Source organism: Tachysurus vachellii, chromosome 20 (assembly GCF_030014155.1).
Source record: "Tachysurus vachellii isolate PV-2020 chromosome 20, HZAU_Pvac_v1, whole genome shotgun sequence".
Classification (NCBI taxonomy): Eukaryota; Metazoa; Chordata; class Actinopteri; order Siluriformes; family Bagridae; genus Tachysurus; species Tachysurus vachellii.
Window position 1 is genome coordinate 6,538,210 of NC_083479.1, and position 21,841 is coordinate 6,560,050.

The window sequence follows — 21,841 nt, forward strand, 5'->3', positions numbered from 1 at the left end:
ACCCAGTTCTGGTCACCTTCAGCCTGAGAGCTGGGCTCCTTATAACCAGTGATGGCTTTGAGCCCCTTCCACACACCACTGACGTTGTTCTGCTGCAGCTGATCCTCCATCTTCCTCCTGTAGCATGCTTTTCCTTCCCTGATCTTCTCTCTCAGTTCTCAGCTCTTCCTTGTTTCCCGATTTAAAAACCCTCTCCTTCTCAGATTGTAGGTACAGTATTCTCCACACAGAAGTTGATGTAGTCAGTAATACAGTCTGTTAGATATCTATCCGTATCCCTAATGAGCAAGCCGGAGGCGACGGCGGCAAGGAAAAACTCCCTGAGATGATATGAGGAAGAAACCTTGAGAGGAACCAGACTCAGAAGGGAACCCATCCTCATTTGGGTGACACTCTACAGTAAATAGTGTAAATGTCCTTCCTACAACAGTTTATAATAGTGCAACCGAGAGTTCCTGAGGAACTAATGGATCATCGTGATTAGCTTCCTTATATATACGTTTAGTGTTCTTAGTTGCTAAGTCTTTGTACCTTTGTGGAAGTTAATTTTTATTCCTGTTTTGTGTTTCATGAAGCCTAGTGCTTTCTGTATATTTTGTGCTTTCAGTATATTCTGCGTATTTGTTTTCCTGCTTGCCGTGTTTGCTGTTTCTGTCCGTTGTAATCAGGCATTTGGGTATGGACGATGTACTGTGGGTAAACAGTGGGATTCTCACCTTTTCCATGTTGTAATTTTGATACAGTTAGGCCATGTGTTTTTTTGGATATCAGCAGATTTATGACTGATTCACTCCTATTGAGTGAAGCATTGTCCGTGTCTACAGACACGCTTCTGGGTGTCACTGACAAAGAGAGAGGGATGGGGAGTCAAGGAGGACTGAATCCAGGAGTGCTCATCCCTTCCCCTTGAGGCCACTGTTCAGATTTATGTCCAAATGACTGCTTAAAGCATACCTTCAGCCAGTAAATGATAGGGAAAATGTGTAAGTAGGATCATGTTAACTTTCACATTGAATTACACATGGGCAGTGAATGTTGAAATTGCATGCATCACTGCATCAATCAGTCTATTATGCAAACAGGGTAAAGTATGCATAAAAGAGTTATGTGTCATTCTGACCTTGTACGTAGGCCTATTTTCTTGCATAACATTAGCTTGAGTGAGGAGAAGTATTAAATCAAGCACCACTATTTCACAGGTTGGTGTAACCACAGTATATCACAGTGAAATGTATACTATATTGGCTGCAAACATGGAGAGGTTTGACACTGGATGGGTGGAAGAACAGTATCTGGGTTTTCCATTTGGGTCATGGGCAGGTGTTTCCCCATAATAACAGTATGGTTTTATGATGCAGCCCAGCATGAAGCAGTGTCATGCTTATCATGTCAAGGCTGATTGATTTAGAATAACCGCACAGTCTAGGTTTTTATATCATTTATATCATAGCAGTTTGCCAGATATTATATGAATTCATAAAATAATAATGTTGCGTTGTACATTGTGCATTGTAACTATTTAATAATTACATTTTATTGTTCTAGAACATCTGCGAGACAACTTAGATCCTGTTATCGGATATTCATTTTACCCTGTATAATCCATTACAAAGTGCTACCTCCTAACTAATCATAAATAATTACAAACTGTTTATATATGATTCAAAATGCAGAGGTTGCTGATAATGGGATGTCTACAAACATTTTTACCAATTTAAACAAGATTAACTAAAGATAAACATAACATAGAAAGGCTATAAAAAAAGTATTGTGTGAATCTTATCATATATATTTTTAATTCACTTAGATTTGTGCTGTAAAACAGTCTCTAAAACAAACTGGTCCCGTTAGTAAACTTGCCCTGCACATATTTTCCTCATTCATAAACACACATTAAGAATCTGTAATCACTGCAGCAAAGCCCTTAACCCTCTCTGCTCCAGGGATGCTGTACTGTATCAAGGCTGACCGTGCACTCTGAACCCAACCTCCAAAGTTGGGATATGCGAAGTAAGAATTTCACTGTGCTGTAACGTAACAAATAAAAGCTTCTATCTATTTAGCTGTTTAATGTATCAGCTCTGCAAGATAAAAAAAAAAATCGCAAAAAAAATTCACAAAAATTTGTACACTTAAAATTACACCAGGCCCAGGATAGGGAATAGAAAGTATTTGACCTCTTACCTATATAGTTGATGATGAATCCCTCTCCCTTGCCGAAGACCAGGCCAGCTGGATCAGAATGAAAGGTGATGGTAAGATCAGGAGTAGAGGAAGTAAGCTTGAATGGACTGTTTTCTCCCACATATTGGCCCATAATGTGTGCGGTGACCTCATCACCATCCAGAATGGTCAGCATATCGCTGTTACTAAGGTTTAGACTGAAGAGAGATAGACTTTCAAAGATTACATGGTTCAACAGATTTATGACATTTAACAGATCCCTACAAGTACTTCCCTAATGTAGAGCCTACTTAGAGAGCTAAAACTATTAACTTTACAAGGAACTGCACAGGATTTTTTTTTAAACATGTATGTGTATTAAGGTTGATGTTTTAAAGTAATGGAAAATGAACCCACAGCTGCACATCCAGCAGGATACGCTTTTCCTCACCAACATGAATCCTCCAGCTGCAGTCCTCACCTTCACCATACCAGTCAGGCCAGTTTGGGGACAAGATCAAGCCACTGGGTCCAGACAGATCTCCCCCACATAACGCTGTGCATGTAACACACCAAATTAACAACTCATCAGTTTCCTGTTGGAGTAATTTTGTGAGTGGCAACTGATCACAACAAAAATGAAGGAGCTGCGTTTCCTTATTTTTAAAGAAGCAACTGTAGCTATATATACTGTATATTCAGAGTTAACTGAAAATTGCAGCAATGTTTGTGCAGGAAATGTTCACATTCTGAGTCAGGTTAGACAGGTACATAAGCTAATTTTCTGGCCAGTCTGCCTTCCCTCCTAAAGACACCTCCATATAGTTCCTACTGTAAAGGTTCCCAGATTGTTCTTGAGTAGAGTTGTCTATATAGACCACCAAATTTAAACATTTAAACATTTAAGAAGCAGATTTTATGTTTGCTGTCAATTGAAACATGATAAAGCTTAAAACAAATTCCATTGTCTAAATATGAAAAACAAATGGCAAGTATTCAAAACTAATTAACTTTATTAATAAAATCCACTCCTGTGGTTTACCCTCATAATATTCATAATATTACAATCTGTAGTTTCAAAACATTGAAATTGTTCTAATTTTAACATAAAAACTTTAAAACTGGGCTTGCCTTTACCAAACGTATAGTAAATGTATAGCAGTATCCTTATGCCAGTGACCATCAGAGGCTAAATGGTGTTGATGTTGTAACTTCAACACTTAAGTACAGTATATCAAGGTGCATCGCTTCAGTTTATGCCAATTACTCAGTATGTAAATGGAAATATCAGAAAATATAATAATTAAATGTTTATTCCTGGAGCTTCTGTCATCAGCAATGGGGAATCTCGTGATGGCCAAACCACTGTCCCGGTGATTGACAGCCATGGACTGATTGATTATTCTATTGCAATCAGTAACCCTATTAGTAAACTGCTTGCTTGTGCCCTGCTCAATGCAATGTTAATAACCTTACCTGGGCTTACACATAGCTTGCACATAGTGTTTGTTACAGCAAAGCCTGTAAAGTGAAAGTGTCAAAAGCAGTTATTCACCCCTGGCCAACCTGCACAATCCATCCTATTAGTTAGGATGCACACTCTTTTACACTCTCCATTTTTACATTGGAATTCAGATGTGATCGCCATGTGGTCATCTGTTTTTTAGTCTAATATGAGTCATCTGTTTGCAGCCTGTAAGCAGTAAATGTGAACTTCATGGTAAAGGCTAAATTGGATACACTTCTGAATACTGTTGATGCTGAACATTGCATAGTCACAAACTGTTACAGAGATAGCTTGAAAAAGACCAGATATCTACAAGGCAAGAAGAATAAAAAAGGGATAGACAGACACTGAAATTGGTACTGTATAATAGAGAGTATAATACAGAGCTAAATAACTGAGTATATGTGCATAATCATAAGACGTTTTTAAAATCCACCATTTGTAATTAGGGTTGTTAAAGAGCATGACATATTCTGGTTACATTGGCATGTGCAACTTGAATACAACTGTTTAAATAGTGTGTAATTACGTCTAAGGTCTGAACCCCAATGTGTTCAAGTTTGATATTATATCATCATTATTTACCTCACTATTGTGGTTGAACCTGACACCCTTCCTAAAAAAACATGAACCTGCACCAGAATAATCTAACATCCTATTTACAATCTTAAATTGTATTTTCAGAAAAATAATAAACTATAAACCCAACCTGACATAAACACAGATTATTTTAATCAAATTATTTATCATGATAATTAATAAGGCTCAGATGTAGCCAAAATCTGCAAACCTAAGGAGATAATGTGCCCAAATCTTTGGAAATAGAAAGCAAATAATAATAAGCAAATATTCCTAGGAAGAATCAGTAAATTAATGTTTTCTTTGCATACTTATACCTTTACAGAGAGGCTCTGTGTCATTCCAGTAGGGGTCTCGTGTGTTGATGCACTCAATGACAGGAGGTCCTTGCTCCAAAGAATGGCCAGGTTCACAGGAAAACTGTATTATGGCTCCCACACCGTAGGTTGGGTCTGTAGTGCTAAAGTTTCCATTCTGGATGTATGGCTCATAGCAGTGGCCCTTCTCAAATGCTGCTTGGATGGAATTACAAATGCATGGTGTGAATAGCATTGTGAGGAGTTTAGGTGTAATTCTGCAAACATGTCTGTTTAAAAATAATTATCTTTCTAAATAACAAAACTTCATTTATATATTATATGCATTTTTAAGAGGAACTGACCCTCATAATGGATACTGAAACCAGTGTTCTGGTTGCTTGGCTTGTCTCTTATAAACTGGATTCTGACTGCTGGGCCCTCGCTGATGACTCCCTCAAATGGGAGAGGAACCCCTCGATCGGAGTCAAACAGTACTACAGAGCCTGCATCCAGACCACTCCACAAAACAAGCCTGTTAAAATAAAAATAAGGGGTAAGAATCAAAAACACACAGTGCCTCCATATAGTATTTACTCTAGTTAATGGTGCTTGCAAAGCAACATTATTACTATTGTGCCGGACAAAACTTCGGCGCGTAACTTGTCTCGCAGCTTTTGTCCTAGACCCATGAATGACATGTCAAATTGACCGGCTCATTGAGGAGAGGTGTGCTATGACTTTTATAAGCGATCCGAGTACCGGTACTTCCGGTACTGGGTTTCAAAAAGGCTTTTTTCCCCCATAGACTCTTTGGAGGTTTATAACTCGGCAAGCTTTCGAACTATCTACACCAAACTCAGCCAGCTCCTTTAGGGTGATACTCTGAACAAACTTTTAAATTGGTGTACTGACTGGCCTTCTGGTTGTGTCGCAGCCCCGCCCCCAAAATATGCAAAATCAAAAAACTTTTTACAACATGGACATGTGACATATCAAAACACTCACAACAATGAGGGGAACTTCCTCACGTGTATTTTGATGATGTCACGTGATGTCACGTGTAGCCCCGCCCCCAAAATAAGCGAAATCAAAAAGTTAGCAAAACATGGACGTGTCATATATCAAAACATTCAGCCCGATGAGAGGAACTTGCCACGTGCAAGCACCATTCACATTTTCTTCAGTAACTGTACATTCTAGTGATTATTTCTTATTTTGTTGTGTTGTAGCATATTTTTGTCCTTCTTGAACTGATTCTCAAATTAAATACATGACCTCACAATTACTGAAAAAAGGGGAAATCTAAAAGAATGATGACAGGGTTGCTTTTCAGCAGGAGGAACTGGAAATCTTGTTGCCATCAGGAGTAAAGAGTATAAAACCATATACAAGCAAATTGTTCTGTGTCTAGCGTGAAAATCTGACCAGGACAATTGCTCTATGTACAGGACAAAATCTGCATTATTCTAAAAACATTCTCCATCTAATTTGGAAGAGTTGAAGACAATTTGCATTTGTTTATTTTTATGCTATCCTGTATTTGGGTCTGTTTTTTTGCCCGCTCCCCTGACGGAAGGATTCCGCCTTAACTCAGACCCAGCTGGATCAGCTCTCGGCTGTGGATGTCGCTCGGCCCTTCTGTTCAGGTGTGGACGTCGTTCGTCCCTTTTGCTCTGCTGTGGACATCTGCTGTGTGTCTTGCTCCCCCCACCTGCCTCGCCGTGTGCCTTGCTCCCCCCACCTGCCTTGCTGTGTGCCTCGCTTCCCCTCCTGGATCTCATTGGGATCGTTGTCCCCTGGGATATTGTCATTGATACGGGATTGGCAGTTCAGGAGCTGCGCCTGGGGTGGGGGTATTGGGGTTGTGGTTACTGTCAGGATCCAGCATGGACTTTTGGCCATGTGCTTTTGTTTATGTTCTGTGTCACGTATCTGCCCCGCCCTTGTTCATTCCTCCCCGCCTCTGCACACCTGTTCCTTATGTGTTAATTGTTATGAGTATTTAGCCGTGCCGCGTTGCCTATTTCAGCACGGAATCCTCGTTCTCATTATTTGTCGTTATTTTATATTATATTCTCGTTATCGCTAACCCTAACCCTAACACTCTCATTCTGCTGGCATCTATTTAAATCTGATGCGACAACACATCAAAAATTGTTTGTATTATGTGTATGTAAACAGGAACATAAACCCCACACACTTACCGCTCTGCCGGTCCCAGGACCATCCTCTCTAAGTGCAGATGGAGTCGTTGTCCACTGGGAGCCTCTAGAGACCAAGAGCAGCTGCGGTCAAGGGTGCTGTTTGGGTTCACATGAGGTGATGGTGACAGCACTCTGCCCACAGTGCCGTTTTTTACTGTACCTCCACAGAGAGCTGGACAGGAAGATATTTATGTATTGTCATAGATGGCTTGGACCTTGGACATTTACCTGCCAGAACACCAGAGGGCTTTCTCATGCATGTTTGTCCCACCCTAATCCTTATACTGTCTCTTATTACTTCCCTTATATACCTGTCATTTTTTTATGAGCCCTTACCTCTTGTAACCCAGTTATGATTCCTTTGTCCGTGTTCTATCTTGTATATTTGTGTCCTCTTGTATAGTTCTTGGATTTGTGTTTATATTTGTGTATTATTGTAGCCTTTTACTCATAAAACTCCCTAAGATGTACGTTGCTTTCTGAAATCTGACAAAACTAACAAAATTGCACCTCGGAATATGATACAGAAGCTTATAAGGTCTCTCCACACTTGTTTTTTTTTTCCCTTTTTTAATGTTTGGTGAAATGAGCGAGCTCTTTTCTGCTCTTGGTGCTGTATTCTGAGCAATATGGAAGTTTCATGACAATAGAAATATTCTGCTCAATGAAGGAAATATTAATAAAACCAAACCTGGATAGGACATTGTAGTAGCCATGTTAAGATCATCACAATAATTGTACATCTTGGTTCAATCTACCTGTTAACCTTCACATTTAAAACTCAACCACAGCATATCCTTTTATTCTTTGCTAATGTATTTCACTTAGCATAAATGCTCCTTTATATGAATTGAGTTATTGGCAAGGTATTTGTTGGGCTTTACTTAGATATCTGTTACTACTACTTGTTACCTATAATAATAATAATAATAATAATAATAATAATAATAATAATAATAATAATAATAATAAAACTTATTATTACTAGTTGCTGCTAGTAGTAGCTGTAGTATTACTGTAATATTAATTTCAGAATCTACTGTTCATCACAACCATTACAGAAAGTTTAAAGTACAAAGGACATATAGTTCACCCTTAAATCTTAAACTTGCAAAACACCTTTACATATTTAGTTGTATTCACACTACATTGATAAAATACATTTTACATAACACTAGGCAGCTATCAACACGTATCAGCATTATAATGTCACCACCCCATTGTCATGCCCATTGTGTCTGCAACAGCCATGTTAAAAGTACTGCTATTTTGGCAGGATGAAGTATGTGTTCAGAATATTGATTTTATTTGAAATGTCAACTAAGATTTAATAAGAAGAGAAAAATGCATTAAACCTTGCAACATTTGTATTCAGGAATTAGCAGCTTTTTCACAGAATACTTATGTGGCCTCCCTGGCAGTGCACAGCATGCTCAGGTTTTTAGTTCTGTGACATAGTCCATATGATTTCTCTAGGTATCCGAGCTTTCTCTAGTCACATTCTCCATCCCAATTCTGCTACTCCATGTTGACTGTCTTTGATAGAATTCAGAAATATGTTCCTTTCAAAATGTCTTCATCTCAAAGCCCACTGATAAATTGATAAAACATATCAATCCTTTGTCTAAACTTCTTAGTCTCCTTGCTGTCAGCCTTTCTGTCTCCTAATATCTGTACCCCAACAGTTTCCAAGCTCACAGCCCATCCAAATCTTCAGTGCCTTCACAGCCAGGCAGCTCACAGCCATTATGTATCTGAACATTTCGGTCCTTTTATCTCTCAAAACTCTCAGTTCCTCTGGCTCTTAAAGCTTGCCAGCCATTCCTGAAAGCCCCTCTTTTCTCTCTCTCTGAATCATTCAATCTCTATTCTATCACAAATGCCCATTTTCTGCATCACAGACACTGTGATATTCTCTCACCATTAACAAGATAAAGGCAAAGGTTTAGATTTTTTTTTACCCCACCTCAAAATAGCATGATTTTGCATCATAAACATCAGAAGTGAAGTAGATGCCAAACAATTAAATTTAATTTATGAAAACCATGCAAAATCAGACTCTAAACTGCAGTAATGAAGTACCCTGTGCATTGTGTTGTCTAGACTGTATATTGTGAAATCTGACTGAATTGAATTCCGGGTGCTTTCTTGTCTTTGTATGTTTTACAGTGCACTACTTAATACTAATACTTAATACTGACAGGGCTTGCACATATCGATCGTAGATATACTGTATATGTCAAAATGTTGGGTATTCATTTTTTCATGATTATTTACACACATAATTTACATTTAGACACACTTTAATACAGAATTGTATTGTGTAACAAGTGGATATAAAAATAGAACCAACTAAACAGAATTTGGTTGTGCAAAATGATTTGGTTGTGCAAAGTTGTATAAAATAAATAGATGCCAGACCTATGACAGCAACATTGAGAATTGAATCGCAATGAGTGCACCTGTAAATCAGTTAATCAGGTATAGTATGACTACCATCCTTAATCACGTTAAACCAACAAAGGTAAATAGCCTAAGCCACAATCAACCTATAGATACCACATTTGTCCTTATTTAGGGCAAAATGGTCAACAGAGGTACAGTATTATTCAAAATAATAGCAGTACAATGTGACTAACCAGAATAATCCAGGTTTTTAGTATAGTTTTTATTGCTACGTGGCAAAAAAGTTACCAGTAGATGCAGTAGATTATCAGAAAACAAACAAGACCCAGCATTTATGATATGCAAGCTCTTAAGGCTGTGCAATTGGGCAATTAGTTGAAAGGGGTGTGTTCAAAAAAATAGCAGTGTGGCATTCAATCACTGAGGTCATCAATTTTGTGAAAAAACAGGTGTGAATCAGGTGGCCCGTATTTAAGGATGAAGCCAGCACTTGTTGAACATGCATTTGAAAGACTGAGGAAAATGGGTCGTTTAAAAGTTAAAAAGTTGATTGGAGAGGGGAAAACCTATAAAGAGGTGCAAAAATTATAGGCTGTTCAGATAAAATGATCTCCAATGCCTTAAAATGGAGATCAAAACCAGAGAGACATGGAAGAAAACGGAAGACACCCATCATAATGGATCGAAGAATAACCAGAATGGCAAAGGCTCAGTCAATGATCAGCTCCAGGATGTTCAAAGACAGTCTGGAGTTACCTGTAAGTACTGTGACAGTTAGAAGACATGTGAAGCTAATCAATTTTCAAGAATTTCAAGAGTCCCTCTGTTAAAAAAAATCATGTGCAGAAGAGGTTACAATTTGCCAAAGAACACATCAACTGGCCTAAAGAGAAATGGAGGAACATTTTGTGGACTGATGAGAGTAAAATTGTTCTTTTTGGGTCCAAAGGCCACAGACAGTTTGTGAGATGACCCCCAAACTCTGAATTCAAGCCACAGTACACAGTGAAGACAGTGAAGCATGGTGGTGCAAGCATCATGATATGGGCATGTTTCTCCTACTATGGTATTGGGCCTATTTATCGCATACCAGGGATCATGGATCAGTTTTCATATGTCAAAATACTTCAAGAGGTCATGTTGCCTTATGCTGAAGAGGTCATGCCCTTGAAATGGTTGTTTCAACAAGACAATGACCCCAAACACACTAGTAAACGAGCAAAGTCTTGGTTCCAAACCAACAAAATTAATGTTATGGAGTGGCCAGCCCAATCCCTGGACCTTAATCCAATCGAGAACTTGTGTTTCTGAAGCAAAAACAAGACATGTAAATTAATTGTGGAGTGTTGTTAAAAGAATCATGGAGTGGACTAACAGCTGAGAGGTGCCACAAGTTGGTTGACTCCATGCCACACAGATGTGAAACAGTTTTAAAAAAACTGTGGTCATACAATTAAATATTAGTTTAGTGATTCACAGGATTGCTAAATCCTAGAAACAAAAAAGTTTGTACAAAATAGTTTTGAGTTTGTACAGTCAATGGCAGACACTGCTATTTTTTTGAACACACCCCTTTCAACTACAGTAATTGCCCAATTGCACAGCCTTACGAGTGTGCATACTGTATCATGAACGCTGGGTCTTGTTTGTATTCTGAGAATCTACTGCACCTACTGGTAACTTGTTTGCCACGTAGTAATAAAAAATATACTTAAAACCTGCATTATTCTGGTTAGTCACATTATACTGCTATTATTTTGAACAATATTGTATATGCACACATAAATGCAAAATCTCAACATATCTGGGCCTCTGGTTCTTGCTCTACCTGTCGAAGTACAGTTTATATGTTCATAAATTTAGCAGGGGAATTAATCTTTGCAGTAAAGCATCCTGTTGTTCGTCCTTGAATTTTGTAGTAAGATCATTTTCAGACATAAGCAATGAGGTCAGACTTGTGTTTGTTCAATGTACTAAGATGGTCCTCTGTGAAAATGATTCACATCTGGCAGTTGATACTTCCAAAGTTTGTGCAAGGCTCAAAGCTATAAAGACAGTGATCATGCCTTGTAGTGCATACTGGAATGTACTAAAATTATTAGCTATTGTCTATTTAGCATTTGAATTTCACATTGCACAGTGGATGGATATAGGCCATTATAGCTCAGCTTAACTCTCACCTTAAAGCCCTGCAAAGTCACCTGAAGCCCAGAAGATTACTATTTCAATGTGTTAATTTTTAAAGCATATTAAGTAAATTGATACATAATTAAAGAAAATGAAATAATACAATCTGAAATGGAAATTGTCAAACAAAATACAAAATGGTGTGATATTAATTTGATGTTCTTGAACTGCCTATGGCCCATTCATGGTGATGCATCAGGTATCCATGAGTATGCATCAGACCTTTCTTACTGTCAAAAGGAACAACAGAGCCCTAACAATGTCAAATCACTTAACTCAAAAAGGGAATGGAGCATGTAGTTACAATGGATTTTGGCTACATTAACATACCAGCCAATACACTGTACCAAATCTCTTTTTTCTTAAGGTGACAACAATAACTATATTACTACATTTGACAGTACTGACACCTATGACTGAGAACTGAAATGCAGAAAAACATTTCCAGCATCTGTATTACAAGCACTATTGTCTCTCCCAATATAGCATTGCTCTGTTTCTTTCTCTCTCCCTTTTGAAGTATCACAGATGCCATCTCTCACTGAAGGATCAGAGATGCCATCTCTTTCTGAAGCACTGCAGATGCCATCTTTCTCTGAAGCATCACCTTCCTTTCTCTCTCTCTCTTTCTCTCTCTCTCTATTACCTTTATTATTTATGTCACAGGCAGTTCCTGTGACATAGTTCCTGTTTGTATTTGTCAGGAGTTTCTCACTTGTGTCTGCATTTAAACTATACTTTTTTCCTTTTTTTAATCAATAATTTTTTGATTGATTTAAGATAGATTTAAGATAGATCTGACAATGAAGAACAAATGCGTTCTTCAATAAACTAAAAAAAAGTTTGCACGGAAGGCTGCTGGACCAGATAACATTCCTGGCAGGGTGCTCAGGGAATGTGCAGAACAGCTAGCGGATGTCTTTACTGACATCTTCAACATTTCCCTGAGCAGTGCCGTTGTTCCTACGTGCCTCAAAACTACCACCATTGTTCCTGTCCCAAAGAAGTCTACAGTGTCCTGCCTCAATGACTATCGTCCCGTTGCACTCACACCCATAGTTATGAAGTGCTTCGAGAAGTTCGTCATGAGGCACATCAAGACCCAGCTACCACCCTCACTGGACCCCCTACAGTTCGCGTATCGTCCAAACCGCTCCACAGACGATGCCATTGCCACAGCCGTCCACTTAGCCCTCACCCACCTGGACAATAAAGACACTTATGTACAAATGCTGTTCATAGACTTTAGTTCTGCATTCAATACAATCATCCCTCAGCACCTGATTGGGAAGCTGAGCCTGCTGGGACTGAACACCTCCCTCTGCAACTGGATTCTGGACTTCCTGACTGGGAGACTTCAGTCAGTCCGGATCGGGAACAGCATCTCCAGCACCACCACACTGATCACTGGAGCCCCTCAGGGCTGCGTGCTCAGTCCACTGCTGTTCACCTTGCTGACTCACGACTGTGCAGCAACGCACAGATCGAATCATATTATCAAGTTCGCCGATGACACGACCGTGGTGGGTCTCATCAACAAGAGCGACGAGTCAGCATACAGGGAGGAGGTGCAACAACTAACTGCCTGGTGTAGAGCCAACAACCTGTCTCTGAATGTGGATAAAACTAAAGAGATTGTTGTTGACTTTAGAAGAGCGACCACTCTCCGCTGAACATTGACGGATCATCTGTAGAGATCGTCAAGAGCACCAAATTTCTTGGTGTTCATCTAGCGGAGAACTTCACCTGGTCACTCAACACCAGCGCCATCACCAAGAAAGCCCAGCAGCGTCTCTAGTTCCTACGAAGGTTGAGAAAGGCACATCTCCCACCCCCCATCCTGACCATGTTCTACAGAGGGACCATTGAAAGCATCCTGAGCAGCTGCATCACTGTCTGGTTTGGGAACTGTAACATCTCGGATCGCAAAACCCTGCAGCGGATAGTGAGGACAGCGAAGAAGATCATTGGGGTCTCTCTACCCTCTATCATGGACACTTACACCACACGCTGCATCCACAAAGCCAACAGCATTGTGGATGACCCCACACACCCCTCACACACACTCTTCACCCTCTTGCCATCTGGAAAAAGGCACCGAAGCATTCGGGCCCTCACGACCAGACTGTGTAACAGTTTCTTCCCACAAGCCATCAGACTTCTGAATAACTGAACTGAACTGTACTGAGCACAACATACACATGCACATCATCTGTATGGACTGCACAGACCCACACAAAACACACACACTGACACATCAAACTGTTTACATGCTGCTTACATCCATCAAACTGTTTACATGCTGTTTTGCTCACTTTTTTTGCTGTTTTGCACAAGCTGTCCAACATTTCAGCCATTTTGCTCATACTATACAATATTTCAGTCATTTGCTGTCTTTTGCACAATTCTATATATTATCTCAAGGACCTGCTGCTAAGAAACTGTTTATTCTGATGTTACTGCACGAAATATTGTTTGAACATTCAGTATTCACATACAGTATTTACACTGGTCGGTCGGCGCTGTTTCTGTTTACTGTTTATTGTCTTTTGTGTATTGTATTTTTTGTACTTTTTGTATTGTCTTGCAACTTTTTGTCTGCACTGTCTTTTGTCCTGCACTGTCTTTTGTCCTGCACTGTCTTGTCTGTCTTGTCCTGCACTGTTTGCACCAGGTTGCACAGTTGCACTTTATGTGGCTAAGACTACTTACAAGTCCTTAGCTCTGTCTTTGTTTTATGTAGCACCCTGATCCTGGAGAAACGTTGTCTCATTTCGCTATGTACTGCAACAGCTACATATGGTTGAAATGACAATAAAAGCTTCTTGACTCTTGACTCAGTAATAGTGACTAAGAAACAGTGTATAATCTTGGATATTATATATTAAGGATATTGAAAATGATATTGCAAACTCTCTTTCCTTTAAAAATAATAAAAAAGGAAAATATGTTTATTTTAATGCCAGAATTTTACTGTGATCTCAAATCTTTGGACCCTGCTATAATGGTGAGTTCTCTATGAATCAAGGCAAAGTTTGGTATCCAACAAGTTTTTGTTTTAGGCCCACTGCCTTTTTCTCTTTATAAGCTACCTCTGGGTAGAATTATTCATAAACATGTTAGTAGCTTTACTACCTTAGTATGGTCTTTGAATTACACTGTAACTCTTGATGGGCTTTCAGTGCAACAAAGACCTTGGTGTGATTATTGACTCGTCTTTCATTTGAAGCTCATGTATATATTACTAGGATAGCTTTCTTTCATCTCAGAAATATTGCTATTAAAGATAAGAAAGATAAGATCTCTAGGCAGTCCAGCAGACAGAATCCTTACTAGAAGCCAATTATATGACCACTTAACCTCTAACTTATCCATACTGCATTGACTCCCAACAAGATTTTGCCTTATTAATAAAATTATAAAAGACTACTATTTGGTTTTTCATGTCCTATAAAGCACTGAATTATTTCACAGATCCGGAGGCTTCATGGGCATAAAATTCTTTGGTAAATTGGAACATTTGGTTGCTTCATACCTAATACATTGTCCTCACGGCTTCCTTTTTAAAAATCTCTCTCTTCTGTTTGGAGATTTCACCACCTGAAAATCACTCACTGCTGCTGAGGATAGCACCATATGGACAGCCTAAGGATCACCACGAGATTACTGTGGATATTACCACATGGAAACCATAAAGGTAACTGTGTATATTCTTCTTTGACAGCCTTGTGAATTCAGTTGCTAAGAGCAGTTTCCATTCAATTGTGTTCTATTGCCACTGTCACCTCTATCTCTCTCATTAGGGATAAAAATAATAATTATAATTAGTAGAAGTAGAAGTTTATGAGCAGTAGCAGTAGTTTGTTCTCATCTGTGTTCGGCCTGTGTTCGATCCTCGGCCAGTTAACCAGGCTACTGAAGAGTTAAATCTCAGTGCTGGTCCCAAGCCCTAAAGTGCTAAAATCAAATATGATAAGACCAGATGACCTGCTGTGGCAACCCTGAACAGGAAGCAGCCAAAAGCAGAACAACAACAACAACAGTAGTAGTAATGTTCTAACTTTCCGCCCTTGTGTACCACTAGACAAATAAAAGCACTTGTTATTAAGGATTTAAAAAAACAAAATTTCCACCTGTTTATGGCTTTTTGGCTCTTTCTCACCTTTACAGCTGGGTTCATGTTGGCTCCAGGCAGGCAGAGATGCATTGAGGCAGGTCAGTACCCTTGCACCCTGCAGATGGTAACCCATGTGGCATGAGAAATGTGCTGTACCTCCTGGGCGCAAATCCAAAGTGGACACCTCCCCAAAGTGAGGCCGTCGTGGCAAAGGGCAGCTCAGATGGAACACTGCCCAAGAAAGAGTTAAATTGAGAGGAAGGACTTCAAATATATAGTGTTTGGTATTTTAAAATAGTTTTTAAAAAAGATTATACAGGGGTTTTATCCCTTTGTTTTAGTGTTCGTCTACATGCACTTTCCAGCAAAATTTCAAGACATACTGTATGACAAGTTTTGATTACAAAAAATGCATTGGTAAGATATTTATCAAAACTAATTGCTGCACTGACACACAATGGAGAAATTGCTCAGATGATTATCTCACACATACAACAGCAAATGAAACTAATTGGTAAATAAGGCAAGAGGAGATAATGAAAGTTGAACAGTTGTTCAGCACATTTAATTTTACTCACATTGGTAATGTAGCTGGAACGTGCCCATGCTACCCTCAGGCGAAGAGCGATAAAATACAGACATCATATTGGTTGAGCTACGGATCACCTGACCTTCCACCAGCAACGTCTGATTGGCGAGTACCAACAAAGTGCCATCCCTTTCGACCGCTCTGATTGACAGCTGCTCACCGTCTGATAGGTTAACACTTTTGACCTACGATGACAAAAAATGTACTCTGTAGTGTTCTGTATTAATTTCACATTCAGCATGTTATAATTCTTTTTAATTTGGGTATAATTATTTGTTTATTAATCATAATTAATTATTAATAATAATTATTTTATACAATTATAATGTTTAATAAATTCTATACAAAGTTAGTAAACATTCACATTTACATTGAAACAAAGGGTCATAATTAACTCTCTATCTATAAAAATCTAATATTGTATTATCTAGTTGCCGGTGTTGTGTTGCAATCCAGTCTTCTGTATGTACACAACACACAGACTGATATTTAAATGTCAAACGTAGGAGGCCAACAAACATGCTTACAATCCCCGAAAGATTAAAGTGTAATTGAAGATTATGTTGTGGTGTGAGAGACTGGCACAGAGAGACCATTTGAGGACATGGGATTATAGTAATTTGGCAGGTGACGTGGGCAGTTATCATTAACATCTTTTTGTGTGGCAGTGTTTCTTGAAGAAACGCAGAATGGATGCATGAACAGTAATTTGAGGCCTGCATTACCAAAATTGACCACTTGCAGTCATATTCTACCCAATTTCACTACTTTAACCTCATAAAGCCAAGAAACATTCTTGCTACGCTGCAATAGAAAACATCTTTAAATATCAGATTTGACTATAGAGCTGACCAATGCTGTATCTGGACATACAATTTGGTTAAACATTTAATACAACACATTTAAAGACAATTAAACCACGTTTTTCTTAAGTAAACCTGAAAGAACAAGGTTCATGACCAGCTAGTTTTCAGCATACATTAAAATTCGTTTTTCAAAGGAAGAGACTTCCAGCTGGAAGCTCAACATTATAACACATAAATACAAAAGTAGATCAGGAGATTTTTAAAGCATGCCTGCAGTTCCACCCCATAACCTGTATACACAGTCACTGTGTAAGTGCACTGCAGGAAAGCGCCATCTGGAATCGGCAAATCGTCTGAGGAATCGATGTAGCCCTCGGGGTCTGAGAAATTGAACATACAGCTTGATGCAGCTGAGAAAACAAAGAGGATATTGTAAATTAACAAAAAAACAAATATTACAGGAGTCTTAGTGATACAGCAATATTGTATTAGACACCAAACAGGTAGTGTGCAATTCTGTAAAATTTCTAATAGAGCCTTTTCATCTATATGAAATCACTGAAAGCATCCTGAATATCCATTTTACTCACTCTCTCATCTCATTTTCTACCGCTTATCCAAACTACCTCGGGTCACGGGGAGCCTGTGCCTATCTCAGGCGTCATCGGGCATCAAGGCAGGATACACCCATCGCAGGGCACACACACACTCTCATTCACTCACGCAATCACACACTACGGACAATTTTCCAGAGATGCCAATCAACCTACCATGCATGTCTTTGGACCGGGGGAGGAAACCGGAGTACCCGGAGGAAACCCCCGAGGCACGGGAAGAACATGCAAACTCCACACACACAAGGCGGAGGCGGGAATCGAACCCCCAACCCTGGAGGTGTGAGGCGAACGTGCTAACCACTAAACCACCGTGCCCCCAATATCCATTTTAGATTTGCTTAATACAAATAATATCACAATTCACCAATAATCTGCAAAAAAAAATCTTATATAGATTATATAGTCTTATATCTGAAATAGTGATATAAATTATATAAAATTTTCTGGCTTTAAAAGGAGTGAGGCCCTGTTAAAAATGTGGCATATAAAACAGGTATACACAGCAATGCCAAGGTCTATGGGGAAATACTAAATACTAGTCAAGGGGAATACTAAAGAATGTAAATTAATTAAATAAATTGTCTTGGTCTGCTTTTCCAAAATAGTCACTGACTGCAAAGGATTTGCATCAGAATTTGCAAATCCCTGCTAATACGTTCTTGAATTATTTTTGAGACTGTGAAATTGGAGGGAATGTGAAAAAATTACTGTGATTACTAAATGCAATATGTTTGTTAAACCCCTTGAATTAAAGTTCAAAGTCTACACTTCAATCACACCTTCATTGCGTATAGCCAAATCCAAACTGGCAGATTTCCTTGTTTTTTTTTAACGTGTAACGTGTTTCATCATCCATACATATATGCATCCATACATACATACATGCATGTTTTTTTTTTTACTTTTGAATATTTTTTAGTTTTAAAAGTGCAATGTAAATTGAAACTTTTTAATGCAGTGGCATTTAAATACATTTGACCATGTGCATAAAACTGATAAGTGGTAAACAGAACAAAACTTTTCTAGGCATTTTTTTTACATTACACTTGAATATATCCTCATTATAACCTGCTCTAATAGTTGGCACCTACCAGTATGGAGTGTATCTGGCTCTGCTTTCATTTCCATTGTTGTGTTGACTGATGAAGTGAGTGATGGTTTGCTTTCACTAGCAGCTTGTGTCATTGTGGTAGGATTTTTAGTATTAAGTGTTGTAGGGACTTCAGGAGCTTCTTCTGGAGACCAAGTTGGATGCAAAGCTTTGTTGTGACCAAGCAGTATCTTTCTTAGAGGCAGTGTGTCATCATCATGTCCAGAGTCAGTGTCCTTCTCAAGCATGGGGAGCAGATCTGTTGGGATTTCCACCCCTTTCTGTGGCATTATGAGCTCTTGAGCTTGGCTTTTTTTTGCACCCTGGAACACTGCACGAGAGGAAAGTGGAGTAGTTTGTACAGCCTCATCTACAGAGAGAGAGAGAGAGAGAGAGAGAGAGAGACGGAGGGAGAGAGAGAGAGAGAATAGGAGGGACTGAGGTGATTATGTTAGGACTCAGCCCGGACTCTGGCCACGTGCATCTGTTTACGTTTCTCGTCACGTGTCTGCCCCGCCTTCGTCTGCTCCTCCCTGTCGTCACACCTGATCCTTATTGTATCATTGTCTTTTTGTACTGTGCCGCGTTGCCTCATGCAGCGCGGCATCTACTGTGGTTATGTCCTGTTTCTAGTCTGCGTCCTGTTTCGTGTTTTCTGTTATTAAACCCTGTTTATTTATGCCATCCTGTGTTTGGGTCTGCTTCTGTTCCGTGTCATTACAGATTAACACATTTTTAAATGCCAGTTTATATTCTGTTTTATGGTTTTTAGGGTACATTTATTCTTTATCTCTGTAATATTGACTTCTCTCAATTCTTGATTTCCTAGGTATCAATATTTATCTTATATAGAGACGATATGGGAAGCTGTCACAACACAGGGGGTAAGTCATTGAGTTAGAGATAAAATGAATAAGAGCAGAGTTTTGCCAGGGGTCATTTAGGCCTTTACAGAAATATTTTGGTTCTGCTGAAAACTGCTGCCCAGCCAAGATAGCTATAATGACTCTGTTTCTTTCTATCTCTTGCTCTGATTCAGACCTTCCCACAGCCTTTCCACAGCACAATCGTGAGTGTTGGAAAAATGACACAGAGGCGGAGAAATGCACAGACATGCAAGTTCCCACGCATGCTAATATTCTATCCTTGGCTTTCTGCATATCAATCCACTGAAGTGTTACAGAGAGAAACAATTTTAATAGCTCATATGTTGACTGATAAGATTTGAATCAATCTGTCATGATTTTTCATCACTGTGAAAAGAGATTGCATCTGTACAGTGGGATGGAATGTCAGATTTAAAATAACAATTGTACTAAGTTATATGACTATATTCAGATTTAATTATAGACTATGTCTTTGTATAAAGATGAATAACATCAGAATTATATAACAAGAACTGCAATTCATGGACTGTTTGTACTACCTCTGAAGTATACAGAATTTACACATTCATTTACATTTACTCTCACATAATAAGGTCATTTTACTGGATTAGCTCTCTTGTGACAGTGCTTTTAGTAATTACCTCATTGAAAAAGAAAGAGATTTATTACAATTACATTTCACCAGAGGGAAAATGGCAATTAGTCTGAAATATGATGATTTACGTATTTATGTAGCAGTAATAACAAGAAGAGTAGCAACAACTATAATAATATCAGCTCAATGAAAGCATGGTGGCAAAGTGGTTAGTTTTTACAGCTCACAGCTGCAGCGTTCCTGATTTGATCCCAAGCTCAGGTTACTGTCTGTATCAGTGAAAGCTTCCTCTGGGGTATCTGGTTCTATCCCATGAAAAACATGCTGGTAATTAAACTGACAAATCTAAATTGCCCATAGGTCTAAAAAAAAGTGGCATGGTGCAGTGCAATGGACTGGCATCTAATCAAGGGACTATTCCCACTCACGCACAATTTTTTTACAGAATAGGCACTGGACCCATCACAACCCTGACCATGGTAAAGGATGGTCACTGAAGATAAATTTAATGAATGAAAATAACTCAATCAAACTCATGGTTTGATCCTTGAGCTCAGGTTACTGTCTGTTAGAAGTATCACAAGGTCTCCCTGTGTTAATGTGGGTTTCCTCCCGTCTCCAAAACCATGCCAATTTTAAATGCCAGTTCATGGTGCTATGTAATAAAGTAGTTTCCCATTAAGGCTGCACAGTGTTTCTAGGACACACTCTGAATTCACCATAGCCTTGACCAGTTTACTAAATTTGAATGAATGAATGAATGAATGAATGAATGAATGAATGAATGAATGAATAGATTAACAGTGATTTCAATATCTTACTAATTAGACAAGATTCATCTGACAATGTTGGTTATATATGTGTGCTATCTGGCATACAATAGATATGGCTGTTACCAATTAGTGCCCATGTTATATTGATGTCTCTGTAGGGTGAGGCAGAGCAGAAACCACTGAAACTATTAATAACATTAGCATTCAATGTTACCGTAATGAATTATATATATATATTTAATGACATATGCATAAACCAGGTCTAAAGGTCACCTATGAGAATTTTGTTGATTGGTCATATGTATTAAGCAGAAATGTTTATGAGTCCACAGACTCAATGTGATGCGGAGGTAGAAGGTTTAGAATCCATGAGCCATGATTTATCGAAGAAATGACAGAGTAAATACAGTGGTAATGGCAGGCATTACGTCTGGTCAAAACCACAGGCAAAAAGTCCATAAACCAATATAATCCGTCAGAACAGAGAGCAAATCCAAATTACAAAAACAAGATTGAAAATCCAGAGAACAATAGCAAAAGTCAAAATACAGTGAAAGCAAAACAATGAACAATAACGGCTTAGAATCGCAGGGTTAACTGACAATACTTCACAACTGGCTTACTTCACAACTTCCTCTGGCTGATCAGAAGGCAAACTGCTGGTGGTGTCGTTACACTCATCTTATATTACTGACTTATCGTAAAATTTTACAAAATGGCAGGCAAACTAATAGACAAAATAAAAATTGCAGCATGATGTTGGCAATATTAGAATCATTAATAGGGAAAATATTAAAGGAAAATGTTTGTCTGGATAGATTAAGCAGATTTGAGTATACAAGTTAATTTTCTCATAATCTCAAATATAAAATGTTTTAAGTAGAAAAAGCAAGGTAGTATAATCACATATCAAAGAACATGCACCATTCGAAATACTGATACTGATAGCAGTACTTTGTTGTGGTTGCTTTTAATTATTTGGATTTAATTGTACTAATCAGTTTATTTAATGCAGATTTTAC

General features: G+C 38.6%; 1 protein-coding gene across 1 annotated transcript in view; it reads right to left on the reverse strand.

Annotated features, from left to right (window-relative positions):
• Window positions 1–21,841, reverse strand: part of LOC132863127 (seizure 6-like protein) — a 51,899-nt gene that overhangs the window by 12,025 nt on the left and 18,033 nt on the right. The window contains exons 2-10 of the mRNA XM_060895735.1: window positions 18,566–18,934; window positions 17,128–17,267; window positions 16,041–16,236; window positions 15,508–15,693; window positions 6,753–6,924; window positions 4,911–5,080; window positions 4,567–4,761; window positions 2,581–2,719; window positions 2,185–2,381 (exon numbers count right to left, since the gene is read on the reverse strand). Coding sequence (XP_060751718.1) covers window positions 2,185–2,381; window positions 2,581–2,719; window positions 4,567–4,761; window positions 4,911–5,080; window positions 6,753–6,924; window positions 15,508–15,693; window positions 16,041–16,236; window positions 17,128–17,267; window positions 18,566–18,934 — 1,764 coding nt within the window. The remainder of the gene's footprint in view (window positions 1–2,184; window positions 2,382–2,580; window positions 2,720–4,566; window positions 4,762–4,910; window positions 5,081–6,752; window positions 6,925–15,507; window positions 15,694–16,040; window positions 16,237–17,127; window positions 17,268–18,565; window positions 18,935–21,841) is intronic.